Here is a 14,718-nt window from a genome sequence, read left to right as displayed (position 1 = left end):
AAGACAGTAACTTCTACCTATCTTCTTGATGTCATATACAATATGTATTTTAAGAAATTTCTCTTTCCTGTCATTTGTATTAAAAAGAGCATATTTTGTAGGATGTCCAAAACTAGAAGAATGAACATACTCTGAAGTCCTGGCCTCAGATGTAGTAAATGATAGCTGCACTGTTAGGCATGCTTTACTTTTAGAAATTCAAGTATGAAAGGAATAGTATGTGTGGGGAAACTGAACAGTCAAGAATGAGCTGTAGTGAGTATTTATCTTTTGGGGCTGCTCATCCCAAATTACAGAAGCTAAATAGGGGAGGCACATGACCAAATCTTGGTCAGTTGGCAATCTCTCCAAAGACTCTGAACCTTGAGCTGATCTTGCAAGGGACAAGAACAAATGACAAGGGTTCATTTTATTATCCTAATCATACTGTTCCTACCAACAAACGGTTCCTCTGCTTCCTCCTCCTTCACCTTTCAGTACTTTTTTGATTCCTGCCTACCAGTTCTGAGAGTCACTGGATATCCTTCCACTAAATTCCTTTTCCTTGTTGCTTACAAGTTCCTGATATAATCAAGTAGACAGGCAGAAATGGAAAAATAGACCAACATGGAAAATCTAAGATCTGTTTTATTACTGGAAGTCTATCTTACCTTTTCAAAGAATCTACTTTTGCTACTGGATCTTTTATGGACTGCACGTTTGTGCCCCCTGAATACCACCAAATTCACTTGGTTGAAACTAACACTCAACGAACGGGATGGTATTAGGAGGTGAGCCTTTGGGAGGTAATTAGGTAGAGAGAGTGGAGCCCTCATTACGGGGTCAGAATCTTTCTAAACGAAGACAGCTAGCCTCTCTCCCACCAGTGAGGACACAATAAGACAGCTATCTTCACTAGAACCCAATAATGCTGGCACCCTATTCTTGGACTTCTAGTTCTCAAAACTGTGAATAAACCCAATTTCAAGAATGGCAGGGTCACCACTGGGCGTCAGGGACTACAGGAAATGTTATTAGCAGTATCCATGTCAGCCTTATTCTGTCCCACTGAATTTGGCTAAACCCTGGTTGCCAGCATCTCCTGGGTTGGTATCTTCCCAGCTTAATTTACCTTAATTTCAACCTGAAAAATTCTGGGAAGAGACTGGCCAAATTTAAGTCATGTCTCTATTCCTGTTGCAATCACTGTGGCCAGGGAAGATGAGAAACTAGGAGTGGCCTAGCTTTGGTTAGGTACCTATCCTCAGTCAATCACTCTGCTAAGGAAGTAGGACAGTTTATATTTGCATCCTGTGTTAGACTGCAGAGAGGAGTTTCCCAAAAAAGAGGAGTCCAGTCCAAAAGAAACAGAGCTCCAGAAGAAGTAGCTTAAGAGTTACATACTGAATATTTATGTGTATCCATATTATATAGATATAGTATCTTACAGAGATTTACATGTAAAGGGTCTACTAGATTTTTCTTAGTCATAAGATATAAAAATCTGGAAGAAGTTATCCAAATTTGAGGGTGTTGGGGAGTTCTTGGGGGTAGAGAGAAGAAAAACTGATTTTGATTCCTCTGCAATAGAAGAGCCCTTTAGAGCCAAGGTTGCTGGGGAAGGGAGAAGGAGAAGGGTTCCGGGGGTCGGGAAGAAGACCTATTCCTTACTCTGCAAGGAATAATTAAGCCATGGGATATGTGTGTATGTGAGTGTGTGTGTGGAATAATTAAGCCATGGGATGTGTAAATATGTGTGCCTTACAAAAACACCCCCTTCCCCTATTAATCTAAACACTTTAGATAATTTAGAGAGAACAGCATTTGGCATTTCCAATGAAAGGTTTTTGAATGGTAAAAAGAAAAAAAAGATTAAGACTTTTAGAAATATTATTAAATCATTTACTCAGTAACAACAATCAGCAGGTAACATGAACAAGTGTAGATATTCATTTCCCATCTGGCCTGAGTAAGCACTTTCGTTACACAAAGCTACCCTAAGGCAGGTTTTCCTGTGGCCAGGGAAAGCAGTATCTTAAACAGTCCATCTTTTTAAAATTCAGGTGACTATTCCTAAGCAGGTATTTGGAAAGGAACTGGAACAATTAAGGCTTAATTAGAATGAGAACAAAAACAACACAATTACAAAAGAACATTTAAATAGGAAAATAAGGAAACTATACATAAAAAATTATACATATGCACACACACTGTATCAAAATACTTTTTCTATTTTGGTAACCAAATTTTGGAGATTAGAAACAAACTAATTCAAGCATTCCTAAAAATAAAAATGTCAAGTCTATATTTAAAAACAAGATAGTATCAGTTCTGTTGAAGTAATCATATATGCACCAAGATAAATATTTGGCATTGTGAAAATGGAAAGAGGGAATAGCTTTTAAATCTCCTCAATATTATCATTCCTTAAATAATTAAACTTTTTTCAGTTACTTTTCTGTTAAAAATAAGTACTTAGTTTTAAATGTGAGGCCAATGTGCTTTTCTTAAAAGACAAAATACTTATTAAAAATGAGAAGTATTAGGTTTGCACCAGATAAAAAATAACATTTACATTTGCCTAGAAGCAACAATTTAAAAAGATACAAATTCAATATATAGTAGGAAAATATGTAAAAAAAAAAAAAAAACCACAAAGAATCATACCCCGTTAAAAAAATAAGTGCACCTTCTATTGATTATATATCAAAACTAAATATTCTGATTTAAAAGTAGCTTCTATAAAATGTCAAAGTAGTAGGCATTGTTTGCTTTTCTAATACAATGAATAAATAAGAAATATTTCTATCTCAAAAGTACTAACAGTATTTCTTAGCAAAAATGTAGTATATACATGTAAAGGCAGGCTTTGATACAGGATGTTCTGCACCCAGGTTTCTGAGTTTGATTTCCATTAAAATGTTTTCTACAACTTATAAGGACAACACACACAAAAGTAAAAAGATGAGGTAAACATCTTACACTTTTAAGAACTACTTGAAACTTAATACTTATATATTCCCAATGCCTAGGCTCTAGAATGATGCTTAAAAATTCCTCCATAATGATGATGATATGACATGTATCTGAACCACATAATAAGCAGCAACTTTCTTGGTCTTGCGAATAGGCAGTGATGTTCTTCAGTTATTACAAAGTAATCATGACTAAGTTTTGTCCAGTATTTTGCTTCAGTGCAGGTTTACATGAGGCACCAAGCTACAGTAAGAGCAGCTACAATGCCATTCAAAATTGCCATACTATAGCCCATGTGGAAGGAATGTCCGGTCATTTTCCTAGGGGGAGAAAAAAACAGATGAAAAAAGGAAAATGTAATTTGGTATAACAAAGACACTATCAGTTTTTACTGAAAATGCTTACAACCTGGAAACACGTTTCCCAAACATTGTTTATACATTAATACACAAGTTAAAAAAGAATATTAGACAGCTGCAGGATTAGTAAAGATGTAAGCTCTCTGTCAAAAACTATCTTGTTATCAAATATTATTTTTCAATCTCATTAATTGGAGTAAAATGCTGTTTGATCCCCGTAATTTCTTTACTGTGCTTCACAGTCACATGTGTGTACCATCACCTAATTCTAAAATATAAATCTTGTTACTAATCCATTACAAGCATATTTTTTCATTTAAATTAGCATTGGTTTCCCCACTCTCTTGTTCTTACTGGTAATTTAAAATACATATTTTTTCCAGCATTTGTCCTACTTGTACCATGTTTTCTTAGATTACATGAAACTCTACTTTTTCTCCAAGCACTAAAAACAGCATTTGTCCATATGTAAATCATTAACAGATTACGTCTACTATAAGCATTTCAGTTTTCAACTCAATAGGTTACTTAATTTAGGTGGCTTTCAGTGGGTTCCCAGGTGTCAGTAAAGACACTGTTTTATGATTACTATAAGGGCCAGCTAGCTCATGTGCACATATTTTCCTTGACATTTGTTCCCTTGATCATGGAGCAATTTTACTTATTTTACTACATTTTCTTAACATTCTTTACACTAACTCTATTGCAGTAATACTCTTTGCTTATCCTAATAAGGATGAGACATGCTAAAAAGAATAGAAGGTAGTGTCCAATTGGTGTCAAAGGCAGAAAAGAATCTTCTCAGTGGAGCAATCCAAATCAAGGACATAGAGGGAGGTATACTAGTAGTAGTAAGAATGTCAAGTTGTTAAGTATTAAACAATAAGGGCCCTGGACTGAGAGGGTTACCATGCCCCTTGTCCTCTTTAATAGCACAGATCAAAACCAGGGAAGTATTTAGATAAAAATTAACATCTGAAGAGCACCTTATTATAATGATTCCAGTCCAGTAAAATCAGGAGCAAAGACTAAAGAATTCACACTTTTCAAAGAACAGCCCCTTTGCATTCACCTGGGACTACAGAAGACTTGTATTCTGAGAGCCTCCTGTTCTGGTCCATGGGAGTTATTACTCTCTCCACTCAATCTTTCTCATCTGGGACCAGTTTAAGATGCTTCTCATTTGCTCATAAGGGCTATTCTACCTAGCTGTATAACCTACTATTTGGTAAAATAAAACAGATAACACTAAATACTTTGCCCCTTTAAGAAAAAGAAATTCCTCTAACAAAAACTGGTGAACAGAAATCTAATTTTAACTGTCAACATTATCATTCATTGTAAAAACAAAACATATCACTAACCTGAGAATATTTAAATTTACACTAACAAAGTTAATCATGGAACAGAATTTCAGGACTTTATTGTTCTCTTCTACTAGTCTGAGACCCCACATTCCAATAAAAATAGAAAAATCTCTAAACTACAGCTTATTAGACATTAGGAAATTATAATAACTACAGTGCTGACATAATTGAATTTTACTGAGCTGTACAAGCTCATATGCTCAGTGGCTCTCACAAACCAGTAAAACAATGAATTTTAATAACACTGAAGAAATACTCCAGAGCAGTGGTTCTTCTTCTTTCTACCACCTTAGACAAACCATGCTCCCACTGTGAACACTGTAGTGGTTGTCATGCATGTACTGCCAGGCAAGGGACTAAAAATATTTGAGGAATTTCTAGTTTAAAACTGCTTTTTAAATTCACATGATTTTCCTCCCTGAAGAAGATATATAGAACCCTTGGCAGGTTTTCTCTTCTATGACCTACTTGTGATCTTTGAAGTCCTGTAAAAAACTGAAGGTACTTTGATTCCCCTTTGTCAAATACTCCATAAGATGTTATGGAAAAACCTGAACAAACTTTTAGCCAACCCAATATAATGAAAATTAACATGTGACTTCATTTAACATACTAATTCAAAAATTTTAAGACCTGACTATTCATTTGACCATTTAAAAATAAATACAGAATACACAGAGAACTCAATGACAAAACCAGGATGTTTCCTAAAGTAAATGTTAGAATTCCTAACTGTGGATTTTATTATGCTGAGATATAGTTCTATTCCACCGCAATACATTTCTGAAATCAAAACGGAAATAAATGGGAAACATTTAATAAGAAAAAAATACGAGAAAAAAAATACGGTTACAAAGCAAAGTTCATAATAATACAACTTTTTCTATATCCTAAAAGATTATAGTTATAAGAAGGTACCATTTTGTTTTGGTTCTAAAGAAATCCTTTCTAATAATAAAGAATCCTACAAAAAAGTACTCATGTGAATCCTGTTGGTGGTTAAGAGTCTTTGAGAGTTTTGAGGGCCAGCTTTGCCACTTTCAAGGGGTATGAAGCCAGAATTTGACCACTGAGCCTCAATTTCCCAAAATGGAAATAAAAAGAAAGTCTACTCTTATAAAGTTATGAGAATCAAGTATCTGGCAATACCAAATAATCAATAGATGTTAAAAAAAAAAAATAGATGTTAGCCACCATCTACTATGGAAAAGAAAGCTTAGCTATAGATGAGATTTTGAAAAATTCTTTTGATCTTCTACTTCAATTCTTGCTTCTAAGTAAAACACCTAAATCTAGACCCAACCCAAATCAAAGCAGAGGAACAGGAACATACAAGCAGACTCAAGAGGTGGAGGGAAGAAAGAGACTGAAGAACTACAGGTTTGCGTTTGTGTGTGTGTTTCTGCTTGGTATTACCCTCTTCCAAAAAGTTCATAATCACTTCTGCCTTTATAATTCACAAGGGAACTCAAGACTTCCACTATTTTGATCTAGATTTGTAGTCTGGATATGTGCCTTCTAGCAATATAGTTATACTGATATCTAACAAACTTGTAAAGTGACTAAATCATGAAAGAACTATACCTTATTTTCATTTATTCAGGAATGGAATACATTTCAAATTTAAGATTCAAATTAATTCAATGATTCTGGCAATTTAACTTAGTCTTACTTTTGAACTACAAGTTAAAGCACTGAATAAGCCACTACCGTAAGTCTCAAATAAATTACCTTTGTTTATTTCAGAGAGAGACCAAACAGATGGGCAGCTCTTTTTTCTTCTCTGTTTCGTATTTATTGCTTTTCCTCTAATCATGGTCTGGTTGACTCCAAACTGCATCTCTGTACTATACACTGCTGTGCTCAGTCGCTCAGTCGTGTCCAGCTCTGTGTGGTCTCATGGACTGGGGCCTGCCAGGCTCCTCTGTCCATGGGGATTCTCTAGGTAAGAATACTGGAGCGGGTTGCCACGCCCTCCTCTAGGGGACCTTTCCAACCCAGGGATCGAACCCAGGTCTCCCTCACTGCAGGCAGATTCTTTACCGTCTGAGCCAATACTACACAGTAGTCTTCACTTTCTTGAAGTCTTCACTCATATACCATATTAATTCCTATATTTCCTTTCCCTCACATATATTCCACATTTCAGACATGCTTCTTATGACAGAACTCTTTCAATTTAATACAGTAACATCACTGCCAACTGATTTTGCTCTGAGCAGAAAGCTGTGTGCCAGTAAGAAATTATATTAGTCTTACATTAACGACCAACTGGCTATTTGTCTGTGTGTCTGACTGGCTCAGTAGGAGACAGGATGACTAGTTGATACTAATCTATTCCTTCTTCACACATCTAAGCTGCCTTTTACTGCTCATTCTCTCCCTAGCCAAGACCTCTCTAATGCCAAAAGAATTTTAAGTTGTGTGAGCTTTGTTTGGAGTAACTATCAGTTCTTTACCTGGAATCAGAAATTCTTAACCCAAATCCAAAATCTGAAAGAAAATACTAAACGTCACCATATTTCAATCACTTGCAAAGCATTTCTCTTACATTTCTTTCAGAAACACAAAATGATACAACAAATTACTTGCAAAAATTTCTGTGGAAGATGAAACTGTCGGTATTCCAATTAACTTTACCAGTGTTATTTAAGAAATAAGGGTTAGAATTTCAAAGAGAAAGCTTTCCTCCCTGAGGAAATGCTGTCTCTCATTAAGGAAAAAACAATATATATTACATTCACCCTTTATACTCTAAAGTTCCTTTTTCTGTTGTTGAAGAAAGTCTTTATTTCTTCTTCACTTTTTTAAATTATTTTTTTTATTGGAGTAGAGTTGATTTACAATGTTGTTAGTTTCTGCAGCACAGCAAAGTGAGCCAGTTATATATTTATACACACGTATATCCACTCTTTTAGATTCTATTCCTATAGGTTTAATACTCTATTAAAGAGTATTAAAGAGTCTCCTGTGCTATACAGTAGGTTCTTACAGTAGTGTGTATATGTACCAGGTGGCGCTAGTGGTAAAGAACCTGCCTGCTAAAGCAGGAGAGATAAGAAAGCAGTTCAATCCCTGGGTTGGGAAGATTGCCTGGAGGAGGACATGGCAACCCACACCAGGATTCTTGCCTGGAGAATCCCATGAATAGAGGAGCCTGGAGGGCTACAGTCCATGGGATCGCAGAGTCAGACACAACTGAAGCTACTAGCATAGCAACCACGTGCATGTCAGTCCCAATCTCCCAATTTATCCCTCCCGCCCCCTCTCCCCCTTGGTCACTGTATTTGTTTCCTACATCTGTGACTCAATTTCTGTTTTGTAAATAGGTTCATTTGTACCATGTGCTTATATTTCACATATAAGCGGTATCATATGATATTTCCTTTCTCCATCTGACTTACTTCACTTGGTATGATGGTGTCTAGGTCTATCCATATCACTGCAAATGGCACTATTTCATTCTTTTTAATGGCTGAGTAATATATACTTACCACATCTTCTTTATCCATTCCTCTGTCAATGGACATTTAGATTGCTTCCATGTCCTGATTATTTAAATAGTGCTACAATGAACATGGTGGTGCATGGATCTTTTTGAATTATGGTTTTCTCTGGATTTATGTCCAAGAATGGGACTGCTGGATCATACGGTAGCTCTATTTTTAGTTTTTAAAGAAACCTCCAGTGTTTTCCATAGTAGCTGCACCAATTTATATTCCTACCAACAGTGTAGAAGGATTCCCTTTTCTCCACACAATCTACAACATTTAATGTTTGTTGATTTTTTGATTATGGCCATTCTAACTAGTATAAGGTGATACCTCACTGTAGTTTTGATTTCCATTTCTCTAGTAATTAGTGACATTGAGCATCTTTTCATATGCCTTTTGACTAGCTGTATGTGTTCTTTAGAAAAATGTCTACTTGGATTTTCTGTCCACTTTTTTGTTTTTATTTTTTTTGATAGTGAGATATATGGACTGTTTATATATTTTGAGATTAATCCCTTTTTGGTCGCTTTGTTTGCAAATATTTTCTTCTATTCTGTGGGTTTTCTTTTCATTTCCTTTATGGTTTCCTTTGCTGTGCAAAAGCTTTTAATTAGGTCCCATTTGTTCATTACTCTTGGAAGTGAATCAAAAAAGATCTCACTGCGATTTATGTCAGAAAGTGTTCTGCCTATGTTTTCGTCTAAGAGTTTTATAGTATCCAGTCTTATATCCACTGAGTTTATTTTTGTATATGGTGTCAGAGAATGTTCTGATTTCATTCTTTTATATGTATCTGTCCAGTTATCCCAGCACTATTTATTGAATGCACTGCTTTTCCTCCACTGTATATTCTTGCCACCGTTTACCTCTGCACTTTCTATCCTGTCCCACTGATCTGTATATTTCTGTTTTCTGTGCCACGATCATTCTGTTTTGATTAAAGTTCTTTATTTTATAATTTTCTCCCCTTTCCATTAAACTTCACCAAAATTTATAGCATGAGTTCTTTATACCAGGCAATATACACGGGAGACAAGGATGTGTCTAGTGACACAGTGTGCTAAGTGCTAAAGTTCTGCAGACAGTTCTGCAGAAGACAAAGGAGCTGTGTGGTTTGTAGAAGGGGAGAGATTTTAATTTTAAAAGAACAGTCAGTACCTGAGCTAAAATTGAGTATGATGAATTCAGCATTCTAAACAAAAAACAATATGTGCAGGAGCAGCACACATGGAGAATGCAGGAAATGGTTAATAGTTTAGCATGGTGAGAGAGGAGGACTTGGAAAACTAACTCTCCTTTCACGGGGTGGAGGTGGGGGGGTTAGACCTGGCTCTAATACTTATAGGACTACTTCAGCCTCCTTGAAAATCTAATTCCCATCTTTAAAGTAGGTTAATAATTCCTCTCTTTAGTGCTCCTGTGAAGACTGAAAGAGATAATGTTAACAAGTACTTCTTGCAGTGTTTTGAATGTACTGAGCACACAATCATTAACACAATAAATGTCAACCATTATTTTTCTCGTGCTGGACTGGCTGGAGTTAATGAGAGAGAAGGAAGAACTGAAGCTGAGGCCAGGTTTCCCACTTTACTGGCTGGATGAAACATCACTCATCATGATAGGGAACCCAAAATACAGGTTGATACAAAGTGGGAAATTTTAGATGTATTCAACTGCAAATACCTATGGGATACTGAAGTAAAAACTCCTAGTAAGCAATAGGAAATACAAATGAAAATTAAAAGGGACGGTCTCAGGAGAGAGACTCAGAATAGGCTAGGCAGACTCAGAAGTCTATTTCTCAGAGTAGTAGCTTATGAAAAGGGATTCCACAAGTGCCAAGTAGGGATCAGAAAGCTGGAAAGAAAAAACAAAACAGAAGGGAGCAGTGTCAGAGAAATTAAGAAAGAAAATCATTTTGAAAAGGAATATTAAACTTTCAAATAATGGATTGAAAATGAATTTTAAATTTTGTAATTAAGAGTTCTGTGGTCAATTTAAGGAGAAAAAAATTTAGTCTAGGAGTGACTGCACAACATATGTGGTAGCAACTATAGTTCACTGTGAAACGGGGACTCTCTCTTCTCTAGTCTTACAAGATACTTAACTATGAAGAGATTTAGGCATGAAGATTTTTTCTCTAACACAGGAGAAACTTGAATGTTTAAAAAAAATCCTAACAAGAACACTGGGCATAAAGGAAAGGCTGCAGTGAGAAGGGGCAATATACACAGCACAGGAAGTAGAATTAAGTTTGGGCAGGGAGAACCACCCTTTATCCTCTGAGATACAAGGAAAAATGGTATGATGGAAGTGGATGTAAATTAAGTTTGTAATTAATTTCATGAAAGAGGGAGGAAGAAGCAGGAAGTTCCCTCATTATGAACTTTCATGAAACTGGAAGTGAGGTCCACTGAAAACTAAAATGCAAAGTGAATATGTGGAATAGACACAGAAAAAAAATGGGACAGGGAAGTAGGATGGATGGATGGATGTGCTGCTAATCACTTCAGTTGTGTCTGACTCTGTGTAACCCTATGGACTGTAGCCCACCAGGCTCCTCTGTCCAATGGGATTCTCCAGGCATGGATGGACAGTACTAGCTAGTAAGATTCTAATTCAGAATATGAAGGTTGTGAACTCTAGTTATTCAGATCTTAGTTTGGATGATTCATCTCTTAGTCTCTTCATCCTTTCTATATGGAACACCACAGCACTTGACCCATTTTAGAATGGATTTGAGGTCTTCTGCTGTTTCAATGTTTTGCTAGCTTTGCTGCAGGCTCTCTTCTACCTGACCTTCCTTTTACCTCTATAACTTTACAATTTTTCAGGGCACGCACTTCATCCTTCCTTCTCTGTACAAGGCCTGGTAAAAGGAAGCTAGTTTTACTTATAGTTCCTAACAACTGTGACCAAGTTTTGATGTATTTACTTTGGCTTTCCATTTTAAAGTTTCTAATTATTTTTCTTGCCAATAACTTATTTCTCCTAGTCTATTTCTTAATCCTGAAAAACACTTACTGTACTTGGGAAGAAAGAAACTTGTAGACTCACAATCTAGAAGAAATGAGTAAATAATTTTATACAGTGGGTTTTTATAACCGTCTTGTGTTGTGTGTGTGTTTGCTCAGTCATGTCCGACTCTTCGTGACCCCATGGACTGTATCCTGTCAGGCTCCTCTGTCCATAGGATTTTCCAGGCAAGAATACTGGAGTGGGATGTTATTTCCTTCTCCAATAACTGTCTTACTTTGTTATAATTTTAAACATCCTCAAGCTGTAAGGTTTCTTGTTTGTTCAAATGGCCTTTAGAGAACCCTTTATCACTACTTTATCATCATTTATTCACTAAAACTTAGATGTGCAGTAAAAGTTAACCTGTTTACCATTTAGGTGTGAAGGAATTATTATGGGCTTCCCTTGCCGCTCAGTTGTTAAAGAATCCACCTGCAATGCAGGAGACCTGGGTTCGATCCCTGGGTTGGGAAGACCTCCTGGAGAAAGGAAAGGCTACTCACTCCAGTATTCTGTCCATGGGGAAGTAATTATTATAAATTAATGTAAAATGGGATTTTTAAAAAAGTGTGCCATATCCTGACAACTATAAAACTAAGCTGAACAGACAAGTCCACTTGATCTTATAAACATATATGTGTGTGTATATACATATATTTCTTAGATGTTTAGAAACTATAAGCAATGTCTAATTTCAGAGTGGTCCTCTAAGGAAGGCTTAGCAAACTAGGACACACCTGTCCTGCCACCTGTTTCTTTTTATTGGAACGTAGTCTCACTCATTCCTTTATGTACTGTCTTTGGCTGCTTTGGTGCTACAGTGGCAGAGCTGAAGAGTTGTGACAGGGACCACATGGCCCACAAAGTCAAAATACCACTTGGTCCTTTACAGAAAAAGTCTGCCAACTTTTGTCCTAAAGCCTCCCTATTCAAAGTATAATCCACAGATTAGCAATGTATTAGCTTTGCCTGGGAATTCCTTAGAAATTCAGAATTGCAGAATGTACCCTGACATACTGAATCAAAATTTCTCTTCAGCCAGAACCTCTAGTGACTCTAAAAGCCTCAAAGTAAATACTATTACTATTTGGAAATATATAAATTAACAAAGAGATTTCCTGGGAGATTATCACTTCAGAAATCTATCCCACTTCAAAAATCTATCCCAATTGATTTCCACTTGAAAGCTTCAAAGTTACTACAGTTTTAAACAAAAAAATACGTAAATTAAACAATGATAAAATGTTATTTGTTTCACTGTATCGTTATGTTCCTAAAACAGGTTTTGACTTCTTTAGAATGTTATAGGACAGATAACTCGAATAAGAAATCAGGTAAGAAACTATGCAGAAGTTAAAAAAAAAATTCTCCCATTTGTCCCTCTCTTGTTTTTGTGTATATTTACATTGCTAAGACAGTGGCTACACATTGGATGCATTGTATAACTGTGTATGCATATATACATTTGTTTTTCTTTAGCCTTTTTAAAAAAATACATCTCAAAGTAATCTGTCAGGAGAAAATACAGCAAAATATTTTTAGGATGAAGCGCCAGAGAATAAGACTAAAACTATCATATTAGCTAGCTTACCAGATTATAAGTCTAACCCCTCAAGAAAATTAGAGATACCAAGGGAACATTTCATGCAAAGATGGGCACAATAAAGGACAGAAATGGTTATGGACCTAACAGAAGCAGAAGATATTAAGGATAGGTGGCAAGAATACACAGAAGAACTATACAAAAAAGATCTTCACGACCCAGATAATCATCATGGTGTGATCACTCACCTAGACGCCAGACATCCTGGAATGTGAAGTCAAGTGGGCCTTAGGAAGCATCACTACAAAGCTAGTGGAGGTGATGGAATTCCAGTTGAGCTATTTCAAATCCTGAAGGATGATGCTGTGAAAGTGCTGCACTCAATATGCCAGCAAATTTGGAAAACTCAGCAGTGGCCACAGGACTGGAAAAGGTCAGTTTTCATTCTAGTCCCCAAGAAAGGCAATGCCAAAGAATGCTCAAACTACCACACAATTGCACTCATCTCACATGCTAGCAATGTAATACTCAAAATTCTCCAAGCCAGGCTTCAACAGGACGTGAACCATGAATTTCAGATGTTCAAGTTGGATTTAGAAAGGCAGAAGAACCAGAGATCAAATTGCCAACATCTGTTGGAGCATCGAAAAAGCAAGAGAGTTCCAGAAAAACATCTACTTCTGCTTTAGTGACTATGCCAAAGCCTTTGACTGTGTGGATCACAACAAACTGCAGAAAATTCTGAAACAGATGGGAATACCAGACCACCTGAACTGCCTCTTGAGAAATCTGTATGCAGGTCAGGAAGCAACAGTTAGAACTGGACCTGGAACAACAGACTTGTTCCAAAGAGGAAAAGGAGTACGTCAAAGCTGTATACTGTCACTCTGTTTATTTAACTTATATGCAAAGTACATCATGAGAAATGCTGGGCTGGAAGAAGCACAAGCTGGAATCAAGATTGCCAGGAGAAATATCAATAACCTCAGATATGGAGATGACACCACCCTTATGGCAGAAAGTGAAGAACTAAAGAGCCTCTTGAGTGAAGAGAGCGAAAAAGTTGGCTTAAAGCTCAACGTTCAGAAAACAAAGATCATGGCATCCAGTCCCATCACTTCATGGCAAACATGGACAAACAGTGGAAACAGTGGATAACTTTATTTTTTTGAGCTCCAAAATCACTGCAGATGGTGACTGCAGCCATGAAATTAAAAGATGCTTACTCCTTAGAAGCAAAGTTATGGCCAACCTAGACAGCATATTAAAAAGCAGAGGCATTACTTTGCCAACAAAGGTCCATCTAGTCAAGGCTATGGTTTTTCCAGTAGTCATGTGTGGATGTGAGAGTTGGACTATAAAAGCTGAGCACCATAGAGCTGATGCTTTTGAACTATGGTGCTGGAGAAGACTCTTGAGAGTCCCTTGGGCTGCAAGGAGATCCAGCCAGTCCATCCTAAAGGAGATGAGTCCTGAGTGTTCACTGGAAGGACTGATGTTGAAGCTGAAACTCCAATACTTTGGCCACCTGATGCAAAGAGCTGCCTCATTCGAAAAGACCCTGATGCTGGGAAAGACTGAAGACAAGAGGAGAAGGGGATGATAGAGGATGAGATGGTTGGATGGCATCACTGACTCAATGGACCAGAGTTTGAGTAAACTGTGGGAGTTGGTAATGACAGGGAGGCCTGGCTTGCGGCAGTCCATGGGGTCGCAGAGTCGGACAAGACTAAGCAACTGAACTGAAGTGAACTGAAGGTGTAGTTATATTTAGGTGGAGTGATGTATTTCAAGTGCATACACCACCCATACACACATATGCATGTCTAGAGTCATATGGTTTTAGTAATCAAGATTACAAATACAGAAATAATTATTAAATGTGCTATATGATTATACTTGTATAAAAACAGAAATATTTACATATGTATAGTTTTTTTTTAATCTGAGGTATAATCTGCAATCTGTTCACACTAGTTAAT

The 14,718-nt window shown here is 36.7% G+C and overlaps 1 protein-coding gene across 1 annotated transcript in view; it reads right to left on the bottom strand.

Annotated features, from left to right (window-relative positions):
• Positions 1 to 1,858: 1,858 nt before the first annotated feature.
• The window catches only part of ARL6IP6 (ADP ribosylation factor like GTPase 6 interacting protein 6), a 34,134-nt gene continuing 21,274 nt past the window's right edge, over positions 1,859 to 14,718 (bottom strand). Inside the window, exon 4 of the mRNA XM_043487467.1 lies at positions 1,859 to 3,275. Coding sequence (XP_043343402.1) covers positions 3,182 to 3,275 — 94 coding nt within the window. The 3' untranslated portion in view covers positions 1,859 to 3,181. The remainder of the gene's footprint in view (positions 3,276 to 14,718) is intronic.

The sequence above is a fragment of the Cervus canadensis genome, chromosome 15 (assembly GCF_019320065.1).
Source record: "Cervus canadensis isolate Bull #8, Minnesota chromosome 15, ASM1932006v1, whole genome shotgun sequence".
Lineage (NCBI taxonomy): Eukaryota > Metazoa > Chordata > Mammalia > Artiodactyla > Cervidae > Cervus > Cervus canadensis.
This window is presented reverse-complemented; position numbering and strand designations above follow the sequence as displayed.